The 22175-nt window shown below is 36.2% G+C and overlaps 2 protein-coding genes, 1 long non-coding RNA gene and 1 other non-coding gene across 4 annotated transcripts; 2 read left to right on the top strand and 2 right to left on the bottom strand.

Moving 5' to 3' along the window:
* The first annotated feature begins 4673 nt into the window (after nt 1-4673).
* On the top strand, nt 4674-6795 carry LOC120623231. Its single transcript, XR_005658697.1, has 3 exons — nt 4674-4974; nt 5123-5660; nt 6493-6795. It is a non-coding gene; the product is annotated as an uncharacterized LOC120623231 (long non-coding RNA).
* A 63-nt stretch (nt 6796-6858) lies between these two features.
* Nucleotides 6859-8519, bottom strand: LOC120623285. The gene is made up of 2 exons (XM_039889227.1): nt 8106-8519; nt 6859-7572 (listed from the first exon to the last, which is right to left on the bottom strand). The coding sequence occupies exons 1-2, from the start codon at nt 8513-8515 to the stop codon at nt 7104-7106; spliced, it is 879 nt and encodes a 292-aa protein (XP_039745161.1). The 5' UTR covers nt 8516-8519; the 3' UTR covers nt 6859-7103.
* A 390-nt stretch (nt 8520-8909) lies between these two features.
* LOC120623439 (integrator complex subunit 14) lies at nt 8910-19565 on the top strand. Its single transcript, XM_039889467.1, has 10 exons — nt 8910-9228; nt 9359-9513; nt 9776-9911; nt 10589-10701; nt 11813-12005; nt 13370-13470; nt 14724-14822; nt 17288-17474; nt 18277-18425; nt 19305-19565. Exons 1-10 carry the CDS (start codon nt 9042-9044, stop codon nt 19539-19541), a joined length of 1557 nt encoding a protein of 518 aa, XP_039745401.1. The 5' UTR covers nt 8910-9041; the 3' UTR covers nt 19542-19565.
* Nucleotides 14086-14204, bottom strand: LOC120623570. The gene has a single exon (XR_005658726.1). It is a non-coding gene; the product is annotated as a 5S ribosomal RNA (ribosomal RNA).
* Nucleotides 19566-22175: the final 2610 nt, after the last annotated feature.

The raw sequence follows: 22175 nt of genomic DNA, 5'->3' as shown, positions 1-22175 counted from the left end.
ACAGACACGCGACCTAGATGGCCGCGTAGATTCAGCTACAATATAGCATTGAGGATGCGAAGTAGTAGTAGCAAAAATACTAGCTGCTTTTCTATTTTATTTTATAGTAGTTAATAATTCTCGGACGAAGCAGATGGCCCACCTGATGGTAGGTGGAGAACCATCGCCGATGAGAGAATGAGAGTGCATACATGATACATTACCCGCACCACGCTACTAAATATGAAAAAAACTGTAGTAAACGGTTAAGCACGTGCACGTAATTGATTCGATGGTCTATTTTTGGTTTAAATTAACAACTAGGCAAAATATCGATTTTGTTAATCGACATTGAACCTTCAAGGTCTTCAAGCAATCCACCTGTAACAAACACAAACGTGCATATGCAGTTATTAATATTAGATTTTATCAAATGAGTAGGTATAAACACAGTATACTTAGTTTTAAATTCCTTTCAAAAACTAAGCATAGACTTTTTCAATAAACTATGTACTCAAACGCCAGAGTGCATCTTCACGTCGCCTAACTCTTTCTACAAGACTAAATTATATCGCTAATATACCTGTATTTAAGTACACAACCCACATAATATAGTCACAACATAATCAAGTTAGAGTTATCAAAAGTTTCATTATATTTTATTCAAATGTAAATGGCAATAATCATTTTACAAGAGTTAGGTTCCACATAATATAATCAACAAAATAATCAGGCTAGAGTTATCAAAAGTTTCATTATATTTTATTCAAATGTAATTGGCAATAATCATTTTACTAGAGTTAGGTTCCACATAATATAATCAACAAAATAATCAGGCTAGAGTTATCAAAAGTTTCATTATATTCTATTCAAATGTAAATGGCAATAATCATTTTACAAGAGTTAGGTTCCACATAATATAATCAACAAATTAATCAAGCTAGATTTATCAAAAGTTTCGTTATATTCTATTCAAATGTAAATGGCAATAATCGTTTTACAAGAGTTAGGTTCCACATAATATAATCAACAAATTAATCAAGCTAGATTTATCAAAAGTTTCGTTATATTCTATTCAAATGTAAATGGCAATAATCATTTTACAAGAGTTAGGTTCCACATAATATAATCAACAAAATAATCAGGCTAGAGTTATCAAAAGTTTCATTATATTTTATTCAAATGTAATTGGCAATAATCATTTTACTAGAGTTAGGTTCCACATAATATAATCAACAAAATAATCAGGCTAGAGTTATCAAAAGTTTCATTATATTCTATTCAAATGTAAATGGCAATAATCATTTTACAAGAGTTAGGTTCCACATAATATAATCAACAAATTAATCAGGCTAGAGTACTCAAAAGTTTCATTATATTTTATTCAAATGTAATCGGCAATAATCATTTTACAAGAGTTAGGTTCCACATAATATATTCAACAAAATAATCAGGCTAGAGTTATCAAAAGTTTCATTATATTCTATTCAAATGCCTCTCAATTTAATTGCCTCTTATCTAAGTGATAGAGTTCAAAGGGTATGCGTAAAAGACATAAAGTCTAAGGGATCATCTGCCTTAATGGGTGTCCCACAAGGCTCAATTTTGGGTCCCTTATTGTTTCTGGTGTAAATAAATGATCTGCCACACCATGTCAGGGGCACTTGTGAGATTGTACTGTTCGCAGATGATACATCTCTCATTTTTAAGACTGATAGAAACAAAGATAATTTTGACGACGTAAACCGTGCTTTGTCACATGTGTCAGACTGGTTTACTGTTAATAACTTACTTTTAAATGCAAAAAAAACCAAGTGTTTGGAATTTGTTTTGCCTAACGTAAAAAAAATTGATAAAAACATCATAATAAATGGAGAAACACTTAAAATAGAAAACTCCACTGTTTTTCTAGGAGTGACCTTAGATTGTAAACTACAGTGGGGTACCCATATAGAAAGCCTAGCGAGTAAACTCAGCTCAGCTGCATATGCAATCAGGAAAATTAGACAGCTTACCGATGTTGAAACAGCTAAGCTTGTTTATTTCGCATACTTTCACAGTATTATGTCCTATGGGATCTTGCTGTGGGGAAAAGCTGCAGATATTGAAAGTATATTTATACTACAGAAAAGAGCCGTACGATCAATATATAAACTTGGATCACGCGAATCGCTTCGTGAAAAATTTAAAGAAATAGGTATTCTTACAGTAGCTTCGCAATACATTTATAATAATATAGTCTTTGTGAGGCAAAATATTACTCTTTATAAATCAAAAACTGAAATTAACAATCGACTTACCAGAAACGGTCATAAATTAGTGATATCTGCATATCGTCTGCGAAAGGTGCAGAACTCCTTTGTGGGGTTGAGTATACGCTTTTACAACATGATTCCTAAGGAAATTCTTGACCTACCAATGCATACATTTAAAAAATGTGTAAAAACGCATCTAGTACAGCGAGGTTACTATACATTTGATGAATTCCTCAATGACAAGGTAGAATGGAAGCAGCCAGCCTCGCTCTCATCTCCCGCAAGATAGCAAAATGATTGTAAATGTTGATGTTGGAAAAGAGCAACTACTGAGTTTCTTGCCGGCTCTTCTCGGTAGAATCTGCTTTCCGAACCGGTGGTAGAGTCACACAAACATGCATACTTGACGTTTCAAAAGTGCTTATATTAGGCCTACTTGAAATAAATGAATTTTGAATTTGAATGTAAATGGCAATAATCATTTTACAAGAGTTACGTAGGTACATTACTAAAGCTATAATATAACCATGAATAAGCTCTATTTTTTTAAGCCTCCAACTGTCTTAATCTGATGTTCAATGATCCGGGTACCTTAACCGGGCAACGATTGTTAGTCTGTAAAATGGCTGTAATTTATCTGGAAGAGCTATTTTTTCGTGAAATAGGTATCAATTTCGGTATAAAAATTATATTCAGCACAATTTCTATTATGACTGCTAGAGAATATACAGACTGGAAATAACACAGATCTTAATCAAAACCTTAGGAAAAAATGTCGCCACTCAAATAATTTTGGGAAAAAAACGATACAAAGACTTCGGTTCCAAATTGATTACGACTCATTGAATATTTTATGATTGAAAGAAAAAACAGCAATTAATATTTTTATAGACGATCGTTCGGCTATCAAAGTAAAACTCGTAGAATTTATTTATTTTACGACATACTTATTGTTAACTTATCGTTACCTACTTAATGGTTTTTTTCTTATACGTTGTTTTAGATGAGAAGATTTACTAAGACGAATGCGAATGCGAATGGCGTAGCGTTTCTGTGAGGAAAAATTGCGATTTCCTTACTATCCTATCTAGTTAATTTAGAAAAATAGACTTAGAAAATTAATAAAAGTTTATTTCGGGAAGAAACAAAGTGGTTTAAGTCTTCTTTTAGGAGTATTATTACTACCCCTGTGTCAATAGACTCCGCTCTTCCATTACAATTAAAAGACTTTATTTGTAACTCTTATTTCCTGTTAATTAAAAACAACATGTTTAGTACTTGTTAAAATATATTTATGACTGACCTATACTAACGAATACATGAATACATCTTACCTTATGATAATGAAGACACAAATACACCGTATTTGAAGTTATAAACTGTAGGTACAGAAACAATCTATATACGAGTATATAAAAGAAAGTTGTGTCAGTTTATGCCATTTACAACTCAAGAACAGCTGGACCAATTTGAATGCTATTTGATATTTTGGATTCCTCTTAGACCGGAATAGGATAATAAGTATTAAAAAATAAAATTCCTAAAAAAAATAAAAAATCCGCGGTACGAAGTTCGCCGAGACAGCCAATTTTATTTTGGGCGTTGTTGTTGCGTTGCGTTCCATATATACTTATAATACAACTGTCGTCGATACTGACCCCAAAACTGTCTGTCTGTATATCTATATGTGGGCCGAGTACCACGCTGAAACTACTGAACTAATTCAAGTGAAACCTAGTACAATTTTAGTTCATACTACGAGGTAGGGCATAGGATACTTTTTATCCCGAAATTAACTCAGTTCCTTTGGGAGAGGAGATGAAAGTGTTTGACGATTTTACACCATAACTTTGCCAAATGTTAACCGATTTAAATATTTATTTTTGTACTGTATAGGCTATATTATCAGTTTAGTTTTGCCAAAATTTCATTTAGATCTGATGAATATGATTGGGGATAGAGGACAGAACTCCTCAGCGGACGGCAGCAAACCCCTCACGTAAGGCATAACGATACTGAACATAAGCTGTTGTCACATTTATGAGGACTCCAGTGCAAGGACTAAATTAAAAATGTTAGAAATTCTCTTGGTTAACCATTAGCATTCGAAACAACCAACTAATTTGGTTACTCCTTTAACGATTGCTATTATTTTTTAGTGATAGGAGCTGAGACTGATGGATACCAAATCATCTTTCAAACTTCCAATGAGGGGGGGGCACCGCATACATCACAGGTAACACAGGCACATCTAGTGCAATAATAAATGTAACAATACATTATTTACTATTCGATATAGTATCTTTAACAAACGTACTTATTGGTGTTACCTTACAGGTTTTTTATGGTTATCAAAACCATAAAAAACCTGTAAGGTGTCAAATAAAAAAAAATATATTTAACAGTTTAATGTCACAACTTTAACATTCAAAATGTAGGCATACACATTATATATTACACCGTCTATGGTTTAATGCTCTGAAATTATAATCTAGTCGATTTTATATTATATCTAAATGAAGAAATAGTATACAAATTTAGTGTGTTGGTTTGGAATAAAACATCTTTCTTGAGTGTGAACAAAGGAGTAAAATAATTTGTGCCGAAAATATTAAATCAACGAACTAAAAAGTATAAGTTATTCTAGGACGGCACTACCAATTATTTTGAAAAGATGTTCGATTAAAGCTTAATTATTTAAATTCAGAATTGATAAACTGGATCTGCAGGCACTTCCATGGTTAGTTCTTGATTTAATCTAGGGTAGATTAGGGTATTTATTCCCTTCGAAAATCCTCATGGCTCGCGCGGCGACTCCTAATTCGTCGGGGCACCCCGGCCGCCGGTTATCATTATCTCATAAAAAAATTGTTACAAATTTATTCCAGGGTACACCGGCCCGAATGCGCGAATCAAAAAGGACCCGTACCACTCAAGCACATATGGAGGGTACCCGACCAGGCACTCTAAAAATTCCTACTTACGTCTTTTGGAGTTTTAAAAAAGCATTGAGGTCTTAATACGTATTGCTTAAGCATGCAATTAAAATTTAAGTTACATTATTTTCGGTGTATGGAACACAATCAGGACTAAAATAAAATTAACATTTACGCTACCAAAAAAAACCAATCAATTTAGTAAGCTTTTAAAAATTTAATCGAGTTTCATAAAGTTACTGACATATTCGAAGCTTCCATTATTCCTGTCCATCAAAACAGCGGCAACAAAAATGCGATGACAGGAGGCCGCGACACATTAACATTTTAATTGTAAACGCCAGATCGTTAGAGCACTTTCAGGCGACTAACGACGACAAACACTCGGCCTGGAAAATCACCGCGGACAGCCGTGTGACGTCCAATAGCGCGTGTGACGAGCGCTTAATAGGTTATTATAATTCCGCCACTAACGAATTCGTAATATTGGGTGAGTGATGCAGTGAACATCAATTTTATTTAAATATTTATATCAACAACACTGCCCACGTGCGTTATAATTGATGTGCCGAGCTCTTGAAATGTTTCGCCACACTATAGGTTTCCAAAAGCTTCTCTTTTAAGTATTTAAAAAAAGATTTTGGCCTTAAGTAGCTCACAACAGGATATGGTAGAGTATGAAAGCGAGCGGATCCAGCAAGATCTTCGCCCAATCTTACGGAGGTGGACACTTCCTTCCGTTACCATAAACACCATATCATAAATCGTAGCATATAGATGCATTTGGAAACCTACTGTCACCTCTGCGGTATACCTAGTTGACACCGCAGGGGCCAGGATATATTTCCTTACCTTTCCGTTATCAAGGATAGATAAATGGACGACGGGACTATTTAATCTCGGGAATCTCGAATTCATAGACATCTATCATCTATTCTTGCTATCCTTTTCCTCTTAAGACTTTGTAGATGAAAAGAGCACTACTAAATTCAACAATCTGCTATCTGAAGATTTGAGATTAGATCGTTCATTAATTTCAGGTGTAAAGGGATCCAGCTTTTCCTCCACCACGATATGCCGTATATGCTTACTAATATTATAATTGCGGAAGTGTGTTTGTTTGGTTGCTCTTCCTTTACGCCCTAACTAAACATCCAATCAAGTTGGTTTGTGGCATAGAGTTAGTTGTAAAAATGTAGAGGAACTTAGGTTCCTTTTTATACTAGGGAAACAAACGATTCCCATGGAATTTGTGAAAAAGAATCGATGTCGAAGAACGCGGACAAAAGCTAGTTTTGGTATAATAAATTTTACATTTTCAGAACATGTCCCTAAAATCGCGTAGTACGAAATCAAATTTCAAAGTAATTATGAACGCACCAGCAAAATGGACATCTGATCAGAACAACCTACTTGCTTATACATTACTGACTTTCGTAGTGATTGTAGGATTATACTTATTTACCCAGAACTGGAAGGGTTTTACTGCTCCGGAAGAAGTTGATCTTGGTTCCGTAAGAGTTATCCGTCGAGGTAGAAATCGTCGAAAACCTGATCGCACAAGACCAGATTGAACAAATTCATATCGAATTGCCTTAATCAATAGACTTAATAAACATTAGAAATTACAACTCTTTTTATTTCTTAAATTTAATAAATGCAGGGTAGTAGTATGCCTAAATTAAAAAAGATTTTTGGTGACTTGTTTTGTGCTATTTATTCTAGATCTATTCTTTAAATAGGCTGATAGCTTGCTTTGGACCACCAATGGGATGTCTGGCCAAGTACTTCATTGAAGTTTTTTAACCGGATGATCGCCGCGCTAGTAGATTCATTGCCGGCCATGGGATAGACGTACGTACGATGACGAAAAACATGGTGAATTTTATTGATTAACATTAAACTCATCAATATCGTTCAGCCAACTTTTTTTTTACCCGCTAAACTCCACTTCAGCGTCTAATACCTTCAGAGTTTTTTGAATAGCTGTCAAGTTTGCAAAATAGACAATTTTAGTTTTTTCTCTCCTATGCACACTTGTAGACGCTAAGCCAAACAGCAGACCCTTCTGTACAAGTAGGTCCCCAGCACGCACGGGACATTTTCCAAAAGTTTTCACAGCGATCGTGTCGTTTGTATTTAAATCGCGTAATATTTCTACAGAAGAAGCGGTCTCTACAAAGTATTCCGCCAGTTGAAACGATAACACGCGTCCTCCACGAAAAGACCTTCCGATCACGTATAAGTGTTTTCTTGGATTCAAATTTAAGCCAATCTTGATTGTTCTCATGCAGTCACCCATGTTTTCAACGATGGATAGGAGAACCACATTTTTGGTAACTACGCCATCATGATGTATAGTTTCCACGAGATCAATGGTGAAGCCTTTCTTACATCGGGGACTGAAAATAGTACAAATAGATGTAATTACAATTTTTTATTCTGTTATGGATGCATAATATTTTTGAGGCACAAAATCAGCCCTTTTCTAGAAATAATATAAAAAAATTACTGAATTGTCTAAAATATTTGAAAACAAGTTTTTCATGAAGTGCCTCTACTAACTGCCGTGCACAATGCTCGATAGACTTACTTTTTAACGTAAGGTAGGTATAAATTTACCTATGGTGTGATTAATATCTGTAAATAGGTACCTACCTATTTTGAAAATCACATCATCATCATATTAATTATTATCAACCGATCTGTCCACTACCATCGACTATCTTTTGTAGAGATTTCAAGTTCAATGGTCTTCTGCCGCTTGTGAGTTTAGACTTCTGCGACTCTATTAGTATTGTCTGTCTAATTAGTAATGGCTCCAATAATGCTACGGCTTCCAATGTGGAATTGCCAATGTGCTGGAGCTTGGGATTCCAACGTCTATTGAGCTATGTGACCTGCTGAAATAACTTAAATGTTAATATTAACTCACTCGGTGGGACTCCCAATCCGTAGCCAAATTGGACCTGATTTCAAACACAATTCATTTGCCAACACAGAATATCGGGATAACACAGCGCCTACGCAAACAAGTTCATTTGATGAAATCAAGTGTATTCGCGCTGCATAAGGATAATCGTCCAGTTTAACCACATTACAGTCTATTTCAGTGTTACTATTGAACGACCGAGAATGAAATCCTCTGTAGTGTATAACTAAATTATTAATTACTAAAGCAGTTGTCGCAGCGATTATGGCAACAAGCAATGCAATAACGCCCATTTTACTTCTCTCTGAACGATCGTCCCATGGCGTATCGATGAATGTATAGTTGAATTTATTTTCTTCCGTATCAGAGATATCTTCTGCATTTCTATTGTTCTCTAAGTTCTCATTTTCCATTTAATAAGCTTTAATTAAAAAAAATTATAGAATATGTTTCTAAACTAAAGTAGGAATACTTAACGAATGTTTCTCTAATCTAGTAGGTTTTCTTTTTAAATAAACAGTAATACTATTTTGTACAAGCTTTATTGTTCAGACTCGAAATGGTCACCTCAAATTAGGAATGAGTTACGCCTTTATCTGATTTGAAACGGACACAATGTACAAGCAACTTTTCTAATAGGAAATCCTAAGATTACGAACTATTTTGCATAGGTACTAAAATAATATGATCTATGCTACACTCACGGACCAATGTGTGGTATAATAGAGATAAGTATGATTCTATTTGCACTCTGTATGACGACTGTCAGCTAGCCACAGACTAGAGTACAACTGTCAATTATAGACAACAACTGACATTTCAAATCAAAACAAGGAAAAGTTTGAAAAAAGTGATAAATGTTTATTTGGAAGTACTTCAGTAAATTACATGAAATAAATTAGAATAGCTTAGAACTGTTGGATTTCTAAATCAGAAACTATGCCTACTGTAATTTTATTGGACGTTTCCTTGTCCATGTCGCGACCAGTATCAACAACCGATACAACAGAAAGCCACACTCGATTTACAATTGCTTCAGCGGCTATTAACACATTTCTAGATTACCTATGTATTCATGCAAAACTGGAATATGTTGCATTAGTTACTTTCTCTTCTGTATACGAAGGTAAATAATCTATAACCTATCGTCAGAAATAAAACTAGGACTGCCGGAAATTAAACCCTGGCTGGCGCGATCTAGTCAAAGTATTTTATATAATTTTTATATATATAATTCGGTTCGTATTGTTTTTCAGTGGCTGTACCTTTTACCCGCGAATTTGACAACATAAGAGTAAAATTGCCTCAGTTAGAAGAGGGAGATAAAACATGCATAGAAGCAGCTCTGCATGGAGTAAATCATCTGATCCTAAACGAATGGGGCTATCAAACTCCAGTTCAAATAATCCTGGTAATTTTTATTATTTATATGTATAATTTGTACACCACAAAAAGTTACAAAACAAGTTTTCTGAAAATTCTTAAACTATAAATTACCGCTGACAGGGGTTGTATCAAGTATCTTCCAGGAGGTCAACAACTAGCTTTAGAAATGTGGTGGTTCTGACCTCTATATAACATAACTCTAATAATATGGGAATATATGACTATGTATGATGACTATGTCTTTATAATTAGTCTGATGATGATAAAATTAATAAATAATCCAACAGATAACCGATGGCAGTTGTGGAGTAGGTGCCATTGGAAGGAATCGTATCATTCAAGCTCTACCACTGCCCCCCACCTATCCAGCAAAGATACATATTCTGCCAGTAGTGTCACCACATGATCCTTGTTTGCAACATGGTAAATAAACAATTTATGTACATTTCTAAATTTTAATTTTTATGTAATAGATAAATTTTGATTTTGTTGTGATTCAAGTATAATTGAAACAATAATAATAAGTCATAAATTCAGAAAATAAAAATATACATGTTAACCATAGGTTAAAAAATAATATTTTCGATATCATAAAGTGTTAAAAAGTTGTGCAGGCGTTTGAAACAAGAGAGTCAACAATCAGCATAATTCAACAAACTCTAACACATACCCCATACTTATTTTATAACTTAAAAGTTACATATGAAGCAATTTTTTATAGTTGATTTTCTTTTTTGGTCTGTAGTTATAAATTTCATTTTGTGTCCTCAATAAAATAGTAGATAGTTAAAAAACTTATACCATTTGCATATGTTATTTTACACTATAACACTGTTGAATTAACTGCGTAAACCTTGGAGTAGCTTTGTCAGTTTTTAAAAAGATATTCCTAGCTGGAGGGTTTCAATCTGCCCTAATAGTCCGGATTCACTGCCTTTTCATTACTAACACAACTTGAGAAACATAGTAGATGAGTGGAGGCGCACCACATTCCACCAGAAGTGCAGTTAATTTAACTGTATTGTAATAGCAACCATTAAACCTAGTTGTATGGCTTAGTGGTAATAACTACTTTTTAATTTAAACCCTTTATACTACAGCTATGCCATTGTATCAGAAGATTGTGGACCTTGCAAGCAACACTGTGAATAATTCAAATGTCAATCTAATAAGAGGTGCTATTTATTGTCCGGATCAACTCAGTGTGCCTGGTGTAAGTGATATTTATTTATACCCATACTATCTGTTGCCGGAGACTTCGTCCACGTTTGTTTTAGCTATTAAAACATATTTTTAAGTTGTATATACTTGCAAAAAAATTTTTTGTTGTGTGTCTTTTTCAATTAAGTTTTGTTTAGGTCCTTAAATATTTTAAATTCTCGATAACTACTGCATTAAATGTCCGATTGGAATAAATTCTAAGTATTTTACTACTATATGTTTACTACTATATGTTTACTACTATATAATGCCCTTGATGATAAGACTAATTCTTAAAATAAGAATGAATACTGCAATACTAATGTTAGCCACTTTTGTTTTGAATAAAACTTAACTTTGGGTTGCATTATTACAATATGATTAAGGATCCCCAAATTTTTTAAATAAATTGAAGCATATGTTATTAAATTGTGACATTAAGTGTTTTTTTTTTTTGCAACGTAATTGTTAAGATTGGTCCAGTACTTTCAGTATTATAATATTAGTATCAATAGATCACGTTAATTATTTCGATTTTGCAAGTTGAAGTTAATTATTTTTAAGTTCATGCTCAAACAAGTCTTAAATATAACATTTCAAAGTTAAAATCAATCACCGAAAAGAAATATGAATTGACTAAATTTTTTACTAAAACATAGTAAATCTTGGCTTGGCTTGATGTATATATAATAATTATTAATAATTAGAAATATGCTTGAAACCTGATGGACTTACAAATAAACATAGTATTAGTAGGAATAGATATGCAATGTTTGGTCACATTTCAATTGAATTGGCTAGCACAGGCAGGGGACAAAAATTATATCCCCTGACGTGTCCAACTGCTAAAGCACGGGAGAACAAGGAATAGGAAAAGTTTACCCACGTTTGTTACATATATTATTTCCACTTGTGCGCCGAGTTGATAAATCTGTGGGAGCAGATTAATTTTTATACTTTCCCCGGGAGATAATTGTCTCTGGCCCATGCTAGGCAATCTCCCAGGGATGCAGCCATGCAGTATGTGATCAAAACACTAAATAACTAATCCGACGTTATTCCACATTTATTAAGGCTTTTACATTTGATTACATTTTGTTAATGAGGATATGAATCTCTGTCAGGTAGGAGTAGCAATGACACGACTCTGCGAGCAGCATTACCAGGAGTTCTGGTGCACGCTCAAATGTGGGCAGCTTGAAACTAGGGTGCAAATATTCCCGGCCCCGCATCCCGCGCAACAAGAAGGCCTAGCCGCGAGCTATACTCTGTCCAATCAGCTGCATGTCATTGGATTTCTACAACAGCAGGACTTAGGTATTCTTATTACACGCCATATTCAAGTGGAACGGTAACTATATTCGCGTACATGATTTTTACCTTCCAAAGTAATTTTTCCTTGGCCAACGTTCATATGCTATAATGTACCCCGACACTCTGTGTGGTATCGTTCGCCCGTACTAGTAGTTCGTTCCTTTCATGATGTTTAATAGCCTAAAAGCTTTGATTCTTATTGTTAATGTATTTTACGTACCTAGGTATATTCTTCTTTATTTGAATTGGATTTTATTCACAAATGTGGGTTAAATTTGTTTCCCAATTATTTTCTAAACTAAAAGTACTCCTTCTTACTCTATATAACATCAGTTTTTTGCCGGTAAAAGTTTTATCAGAATCAGTATAGCCGTTTCGAAGATTAGCTGGAACAAACCGACACAAAAATGTTAAAATTACAATTTTCATTATTATAATTTTGGTCGAAGACTACATCTACTCTAGAAAGAAATTGGCTTTGAATTCCTTAATCAAGTCATACATGATACAACCTAATTGGGTTTTAGTATTTCCGATACATAAAATAATTATTATCATGCACAATGATTTCATTTTCCCTATACTAGCTTAAAATTCAAATTCAAAATTCATTTATTTCAAGTAGGCCTAATATAAGCACTTTTGAAACGTCAAGTCTGTCTGTTTGTAGTGATTCTACCACCGGTTCGGAAGGTAGATTCTACCGAGAAGAAGCCGGCAAGAAACTCAGCAGTTGCTCTTTTCCAACATCAACAATTTACATTTTGTATTTTAACATTAATTTTTCTATCTTGTGAGAGCTGAAAGCGGAGCCGGATGCTTCCAAGCAACCTTGTCATTAAAAAAATCATTTATTGTATAGTAACCTCGCTGTAATAAATGTGTTTTAACAAATTCTTTAAACTTGTGCATTGGCAGGTCCAAAATCACCTTAGGAATCATATTATAAAAGCGTATATGTTCAAATCACTTGTTACAAACAAGTGCAAAGAATTTTCGACTTATTACTTGACTAAAGTATTATTATAAGCTGTTATAATAATAAATAATAAATATAATACGATATTACACACATCGCCATCTAGCCCCGAAGTATCTATCTATCTATCTTCTAGTGAGGCCCGCTTCAGCGGGTTCATAATACACGTAAATACAAACAGCCAGACACTGATAAACATTCATACAAACAGCCAGACACTGATAAACATTCATGTTCATCACACAAAGATTTACCAGTTGTGGGAATCGAACCCACGGCTTTGGAGTCGGCCGTTACTGTGTTATAATTTGCCATGGGTGAGAACGGAGTTAGTTGAACTACGCCTCTGGAATCCGCTGCTTAAATCAGATGTTTTTGTTTTTAACAGGTACACCGATAGCAATAAGCAAACATCTCGTAATACCACAGGCGCAGGTCGGCACAAATTCTTCCACACGTGAAAATTACGGCTCCAAAACACCTACAAAGGTTAAGAAAAAATATATTATTATAAATTAACTAACTTCACAGAGTTTCTTGTAAACTGTTTGTTATCTTCAATGCTTTTTGTGACAGAGCTTGTCCTATAAAGTACTACCGCCATTTCTGCCGCCAAGCAGCATTGTTGTGTTGCGGTGTAAATACGGGCACGTTAGGCTTAACGACAACGCCACCGATTAAAGGAGTCAGCGCGACACTTAGTAGGACGTTTTAGTTCAGTTTACATTAATAAACGCATTATAAATTTTCTGATAATTTTTTAATTCAAGACAAGATTTTTTTACACAACGTTTAACGGAACTACGGAATACTATTGAAGAGTGCATAAGTATAATTCCTAAGGAATAACCCTGTAAAAATATTAAATTAAAAGAAGCGTATTTATTTTTCCTCAAAAAATTGTCAGTGTTCACTTATGACAACCCTTTTTTTTTTTTTTTTTTTTTATCGTGGTGGAAAAGCTTTATGGCTACCTCTGTCCTTTTGGGCAGGACAGAGGTTATGTGGGACTCGTTTACCCGAACTAAAAACCACCACGGCATGTCCCTCTCGTTGGCTTTATTGGACGTCCGGGGAACCCGTTGTACACTTCCCAGAAAAAAAAGCCAACATCACGCGGTGTTCCCAGGCGGTCACCCATCCAAGTACTGACCGCGCCCGATGTTGCTTAACTTCGGTGATCGGACGAGAACCGATGTATTCAACATGGTATGGACGTTCACTTATGACAACCCTATCGAAGATAAAATATCGACACGTGCATAGTACCTACGCTACGCGACGCGTACTTGATAAAGTGGCGGGATTCACTTGATTTTACTTTTGCATGTGGCGTTAGGGTTGACTTTCAATAAAAACTATAGCAATGTTTTACTCAAAAACTATTAGCGTTTCGGTTTCTTAGATAAGTCTCAGAGACAGTAAATAATGTACCTCTAAAGCCTCTGAAGTATTATTTCTGTTTTCATTTACACGTATATTGTATCGTAGGGCAGAGTCCGCCCATCGCTAGTATTTACTATTACTGCTTTTATTTAAAATGACATTATTACTTATTTCTGAGTATTTTTATAAACATTTGCCCACTGTCTGTGACAGTCGATTGTGAAGGTTCTGTTTAATGAAATGTGTTCTTGTTATGTACCCACAAATTGGCAAATAAATAAATATTATTATTATTATTATTAGTAAATAATAAAGTTGATATGAACAGAAAATAACCTTATAATACCGTTTTTTAGGAGGGAAGCAGCAATGAAGGAACTTCTACAGATGAAGATAATATATCGGATCCGAGCAAAGTACCTAACTTCTGCGTACTTTTACATGGAGCACTTAAGGTAACAGTTTCTATAGCTTTATCGTAATAGCGTATTGTAATACAGACTTGATACTACACCGTCATATATGTAACGAGTATGTAGTGTAATAAAATCACGCACTTAGAACAAATAACCTGCCAGAATTTTAAAAAATAATCCCTCAGCTATTACTCATCCTTCCTTCCTGTCAAAATATTTATTTTTATAAGTATTTGTATTTTGCACACATTATATTAACGTATATATATGTACAGGCCGAGAAATTTCTATTATTTATTAAACCCTGTAAATATATATACCAATTATTATTTTTTATTGAGTTCAATTTAGTATTTAGACTATTTTGTATATACATACACTATATATATATAATATTAGTAATTAATATTAATCTTTAATATACGTAAGATATCGATATTCAAATTTTTTCTACGAAATAAATATCAACTACTATTTATTATTGTTGTACCCGTTACCCTTTACTCTCCAATTCACAGCCTAGGGTCACTGGAAGAGATATCTCATGGACCAGCTGTTGCCCGCGGCTTCGTACGTTTTTTTTTGGTTTTTCATGAATCCTGCGGGAACCGTACATTTTCTCGGAATAAAAAGCAGCCTATGTGTTAATCCAGGATATCAGTGGCGTGCACTTAGTTTCTTACCAGGTTATGCATACAGCAGGAAGAAGAAGAAGAAAAAAAGAAGAAAAAGTCTTTATTGCACATACAAATATAAAATCAGGTTAAGGAAGATTGGATAAAACTGCAAAAATACTCTTCCTAAACGAGTTATATATTAATTTTAGGGTAGGCAGTGCGTTTGTGCATGTATGAAATGCACGCCACTGCAGGGTATAATCTATATCCATTCCAAAATTCAGTCAAATTGGTCAATTACTTCACTTTTTTAATAAGAACGATTTATTGCACGGGCAGCAATTTGGTTTTACACGGGGTCGCTCAACAACCGATGCTGGTGTTGAGTTAGTAAAAAATATATTTGAAGCCTGGGAGAAGTCACGGGACGCACTTGGCGTCTTCTGTGACTTGTCCAAGGCTTTCGATTGTGTACAACATGAAACATTAATCAGGAAACTACACCACTATGGAATTCGGGGCATAGCTCTAGATTTAATGATTTCCTATCTTAATGATAGAATTCAAAAAGTTGACGTGAACGGAAAGCGGTCTAACGGGTCATTTGTGAAAATTGGTGTCCCACAGGGATCTATATTAGGACCCTACCTATTCCTCATTTACATGAATGACCTTCCTTACCTAGCTGAGGACAATCACGGGATAGTATTGTTTGCTGATGATACATCATTGATGTTTAAAATTAAACGTCGTGAAAAAAATCTTGACGATGTAAACATATGTCTCGCTAAAGTAGTACAATGGTTTGAGGCTAATAACTTAGCTCTTAACGGAAAAAAAACGAAGAGTATTAAATTCACACTACCGAATGTTAAACAAGTAAAAACCATTGTACAACTTAATAATGAGGAGTTGGATTTGGTGGATACGACAATCTTTTTAGGAATAACTTTAGATGCTAAGCTTCAATGGGGCCCACATATAAATAATTTAGCGAACAGACTTAGTTCTGCAGCATACGCGGTAAAAAAGATTCGTCATATGACAAACATAGAAACTGCTAGGCTTGTTTATTTTAGTTATTTTCACAGCATTATGTCCTATGGCATTTTAGTATGGGGTAATGCTGCTGATATAGATTCTATTTTCGTCCTGCAGAAAAGGGCTGTTCGTGCGATATATAAAATGGGCCCAAGAGAGTCATTAAGGGATAAATTTAAAGAAGTTAAAATAATGACGGTGCATAGTCAGTACATATATGAAAATTTAATTTATGTCCATAAAAATATATCAAAATTTAAAAAGAAAATGCACTGTAACAATATAAATAAACTCGTTGTGCAGTTTACTAGGCTACACAAAATTGCAAATTCATTCAAGGGCAATTGTATATTATTTTATAACAAATTACCAAATGAAATCTTTGAGTTGTCTCTCAATAAGTTCAAAGTTTATATAAAACGTAAGCTTACAGAAAAATCCTATTATAACATTAAGGATTATTTAAACGATAAAAAAGCTTGGGTGTGTTGGTCTAGCTTCATAGCTTAATTTAAATTTACTGGAAGATGGTGATAACAAAAAAATAAATTTACCCGGCTAAGTTTGTTGTGGGCTCGTAGCTTTAGATTTAAGTTGGAGAACGAAGTTATCACCATCCCGTTACAATTATGTAAACAATTATGTATGAACGCTTCATAAGTGCCTGTGATAGGCCTACATGAATAAAGAAATTTTGAATTTGAATTTGAATTCATTACTTTTTGCGTGAAAGAGTAACAAACATCCATCCATCCATACAAACATTCGCGTTTATAATATTAGTAGGAAAGGAATTACGAAGATAGACATATCTTTTGGTACTATGAATAAAAAAAACTTATCTAGGTGGAGGGCATGGCCGCGATTGTCCAGCTGGGCTCGGATTGGTGGGGCACGGTGTCCGCTTGGTGCGAGGTGTCTAGGGCCCGTCGGTCGTGCCTGCTGTTGAGCATACTTAGGCCCGGGGCCTCCGCCGCGCCTTGGCTAGGAGCGTTGGATCAACTCGGACCGGCAGACGAAACTTCTGTATCGAGTAAGTAAACTTAGCTTTTTCGAAGATCTCCCTTGCGCAATGGTGTGCGCTGCGGTTTTAAGTGGGTGGTCCCGGGTTCAATCCCCGACAGGGGCAATATGCAAATTTATTGTGGGAGGCTTCGGCCGTGGCCAGATTAAGCGTAGCAATCGATTAGCAGTATGGTTGTAATATACCTGCTGTACCCCATCCAGGTTAGCCCAGCATCGTCAATTACAAGCGAGATTTCAGTCAATGGCTAAGTCGTATAGATCTCATCGTAATAAAAAAAAACCTTTTTTAAAGTGAAACTATTTTAGAATAGTTGTGATTTGAAACGAAACTAAATGCGCCACTATATAGAAAGAAACAAATAAATATATGGGAGAGAATGAGATCGTATGTATTACACAATGTGTTTCTTATTTTGGTTACCATGGAAACTGAATAATATGTATCTAGTACCTACGGTAAGCTTTGTGATAAAAAATTCATTTATCCAAATACTCTTCATACTCTATATCCATCTCAATCTCTCGTTAGCTCCAGAAGTTTCAGTTCTGCCGTATGTGTAGGATGTTTATTTATTATACTTATATTTGGCTAGATGTTGACTTCGTCCGCGTTAATTACGGGTTTTTTTTTAATCCCGCGGGAACCCCCTTACTAATAAACGTTTAAAACGCAGATAACTAAAACGTTTCATAACTAGGTAATCAACAGCTATACGACATTTGTCTTAATTATATAACATCTATGCAACAGTAATGTTTTAAGAGAATTAATGTGTTCTGACCCCGAAAAATTTATTGTTTATTGACAGCGGAGACGTTCCCGGTACGTTCGTGGCGGTCTTACAGCGGGGGTGGGTCTGGATGCGCTTGGGCACGTCCGCACGCCCTGCTCGCAGACGTGCAGAAGGTGCTTCGACACGCCAGAAAACTGCCTGACAAGACACAGCATCTGTACAAGGTATACAGTCAGAACTGATCAACTGAACTGGATATAACCAGCGCCATTAAAGAATAACTTTATAAAAGGCGGTCGATTTCGTGCTATTTTATTTGCAGCCGCGACTTCGGCCGCCGTTTGTAAATCTATTCTTTAATGCCGCAGGTTCTACTTAACGCTCCTGTACCGACAATGGCGTAGGAATCAGATAGAAAGGATCAACAGTTATATTTTAAAAAAATTGTGTCACATCGTGGCTTTTATTTATTTTTAATATTTATTTAATATTCAATAATAATCAGAACACAAAAAAATAAGAAAAGAAATACCAAGGCAGTTTGTAGTTCGTCATATCAACCGATGGCGTCCACCGCTGGGCATAGGTCTGTTGTAGGGAGTACCAAATCCCACGGTCTTGTGCCGCTTGGGCCCAGCCCTGCGACTTGTTTAATGTCATCTGTTCGGGGGTCTACCCCGACGAGGTGCCCCCAACGCTCAGTTTACCATTCTAGCACGACTCGTTGCGCTATGTCCGTAACTCTGGTTCTTCTACGGATCTCGTCACTCCATTACATTTGATCACGTCGAGATACTGTGTTTCTCTAAGCCTTCTTATGAGACCCAGTCAGCGTTTCTAAGTTTGGAGTTATCAGACTTTAAATTTTTCAAGTATGCAGGAGTTGAGTTTTGCGAACTGAAAACTATTAGGTGCCAACTAGTTTCTCCGAAAAATGTAAGACGCTGGCGGAAGACCACGTAGGAACAGTTACTACACCGCTGGGGATTTTTACTGTTCTCGGTTCGTTAATAACATATTCAAGAAGTTAAGTTTTCTACCTACCAACTTTTAGTAATTTTGGTCTAGTCTACTAAATGGATATCTTTTTCTTTTGCAATCAGGAGTTAAACCGTTTACGGCGCGCGGCGATTTCACTGGGCTTCTCAGAGCTCCTCACATGTGTTGGAAGCGCGTTGGAGCGGGAATGTACTGTGCTGCCGTCGTCCGCACCACCTGAGTGCGCTTTACAACTCGCTCATGCCGCAGCCGCTCTCAGGGATCCAAGAACAGCTCTTGATATCAAACACACGCTACAACCTCTCGCGGCCAATTTCACTGTTACTTCTATGTCGCATTAAATATAATTTAATTCAAACCTTATACTTTTATTGTTTTATTTAATACCTAGTGGCGGTACGCTCACAAACGTGCGCGCCCCGTGGGAACAATCGACGTGACGTCACAGTAGCCTTAGTTACTCTCAGCAAGCAGCCAGCGTGAGCCACCACCTCGAGCCGAAGTTAAGGGAACTAACCCATTGAATTGAGCCAAGTGGCATACTGTCCATAATAGAGTGGTTCCGTATTTGTTAAATTATCAATTAGGGTTCCCTAAGAACCGCGCTATCCTAGCGGGGTTAGTCTAGGGACTAATTAAGTTAAGTTCATTGTAGAACATTGAATAAAGACCGCAGCTCTCAATCCTTAGTCTAGATATGATCCGGGAGTGAAAGGTTCGATCCCATTTCTCATCACAGAACATGAGTAGGCCGATTCCTGGCCAACCATTTTATTTTACTATCGATTACAAATGCTAGTGATAATAACCAGTAAAGTGTTATCCGTAATATAGGTCGACAGCACCAATTTCGTATAAATAGGAAAACCCTACCTATAATAATGTATGTAGGGTTAAAACGATATAACCTAGAACAGTAAGGAATATATTAAATCAATAACCTAGAAGGTTCCCCGATGAAGACCCATTTTAGAGCCACCAGCTTTAGTTTTGTAAAAAATAATTTGTTTTAGTTTTACAGCTAAATTATCACTAATATCAACTTCTGATAATTTGGTACGAAAGGGTTAGAACCCAAAGTAGTAAGTCAGCTGTTAATAAAAATAACAAATGTCACAACAACGGTCAGTCAAAATTCAATATTGTCAAGTAAGGGAACGATTGGCGGGAAACTTCGAATTTGGCGGACGTGGTTTTTTTAGATTTTAATTTTTAATTATGAATTGAATTGTAAAACTGGGGACTTCGCAGCGTTGGCCTTGGTCGACACACGTGTAGTGATTTTCGGTGTTGTTTTTAGTGAAAAGTAGCCGATTTTTGTGTTTTTTTTTAACAACCGTTTTGGTGGTGGTGAGTGTTTATATTAATAGGGATGGAGCTAGATACTCCTCCGGAGCCTCCAGACCCTGACGGGTCTCGAATCTTCACGAATGAGGATGCACCTCGCGCGTCTAGCCAAACATCAAGAAAACGCCCAGTGGACACTGAAAAGTCCGCTAGCGTAACATTCAAGAAAAAAACTGTAAAAGAGTCATCACAATCGGTTCCGTCGATCCAAACTGTTTTTACGCATCCTTCCTTTGCAGAAGGCCCCGAAAGTTACGATAAGGATGACAAAGGCCCCTTCATAGTCCATGTCTCAAGGGAAATCTCAGATCCATCTGCGGGTACGTCTATCAGAGCACTTAAATTCGGTCAATTTATGCATAAAAACAAGTTCACCAATATTGTAAGTGATGGTGTTAAAAACGTTGGCCGTAACAAGATTAGCGTCGAATTTTCTTCTGCTCAAGCTGCTAACACATTTATAATTAGCCCAATTCTGCCCCTTACGAAATATCAGGCTAAAATCCCAACCTACAATATAACAAGGATGGGTCTAGTGCGAGGTGTCCCTGTAGACTGGTCTATGGAGGAGTTTGTGGAGTCGTTAGAACTACCTGCTGGTTGTGGTGCAGTTCTGAAAGCCCGCCGTTTGAACAGAAAATCGTCAAATGAAGGAACAATAGAATGGCTTCCCACCCAGTCGGTGGTAGTCACTTTTAGGGGTCAGATGCTTCCATCTAAAATTTTCTCATTTTACACCTCTCTCCCAGTAGAACCATACAAATACCCAACAATCCAGTGTCTGAACTGCTGCCGTTTCGGCCATATCAAAGCCCAGTGCAGATCTAAACCTAGGTGTTACAGGTGTGCACAGCCGCACACTGGAGAATCATGTGATGTCATCAAAGAAAAGGCCACGTGTATATATTGCTCAGGTAGTCATTTTGCTTCAGATAAGGAATGTCCGGAATTTACTCGCCAGCAGAATATTAAACTAGCCATGTCCCAGGACAGTGTATCTTATATGGAAGCCTCATTGCGGTTTCCTCCAGTTCACAAATCATATGCGGAGATAGCAAGAGAATTGTTCCCTACTCCAATCTACTTTCCCCTTCCTTCAAATCCTCCCCATCACCCTTCAAACTCTCCCCAACCGAATTCTTTCAATTCACCCCGTAGGTCATACCGGGAAAAAATTATCCGCCCGGCTCGTACCCGAGCTCCCTTAGCGAAGGGTTATGACAAATACGCCCACCGATCCTTTACCAACAGTCCCTCTTCCTCCCTACCTAATGGCTGCGCCCTTGGCAGCAGCCTACCTGACTCTCCCCCATCCCAAAGTAAAATGCTAGAGGTTCTCTCTGAATTCCTTCTGAGTATTGTTGCTCCATGCAGCGAAATTCCACTACCGCCCAACGTTGCACATAACTTATCCCAACTGTTTAATATCCTAAATAATGGCCCCAACAACCTTACTACAATGGAACAGTAAAAGCATCCAACCAAAGAAACAAGATCTTTTATCTTTAATTAACCTGCATAACCCTATCATTGTTGCTATCTGCGAAACATGGCTGAGGCCTGGTTCTCGCTTTCGGGTTCCTGGCTTCTGCTGTGTGCGGGACGACAGGAGTGATGGTTATGCAGGC

Source organism: Pararge aegeria, chromosome 4 (genome assembly GCF_905163445.1).
Source record: "Pararge aegeria chromosome 4, ilParAegt1.1, whole genome shotgun sequence".
Taxonomy (NCBI): domain Eukaryota; kingdom Metazoa; phylum Arthropoda; class Insecta; order Lepidoptera; family Nymphalidae; genus Pararge; species Pararge aegeria.
Note: the sequence above shows the minus strand (reverse complement) of the source record. Positions and strands in the feature narration are given on the sequence as shown.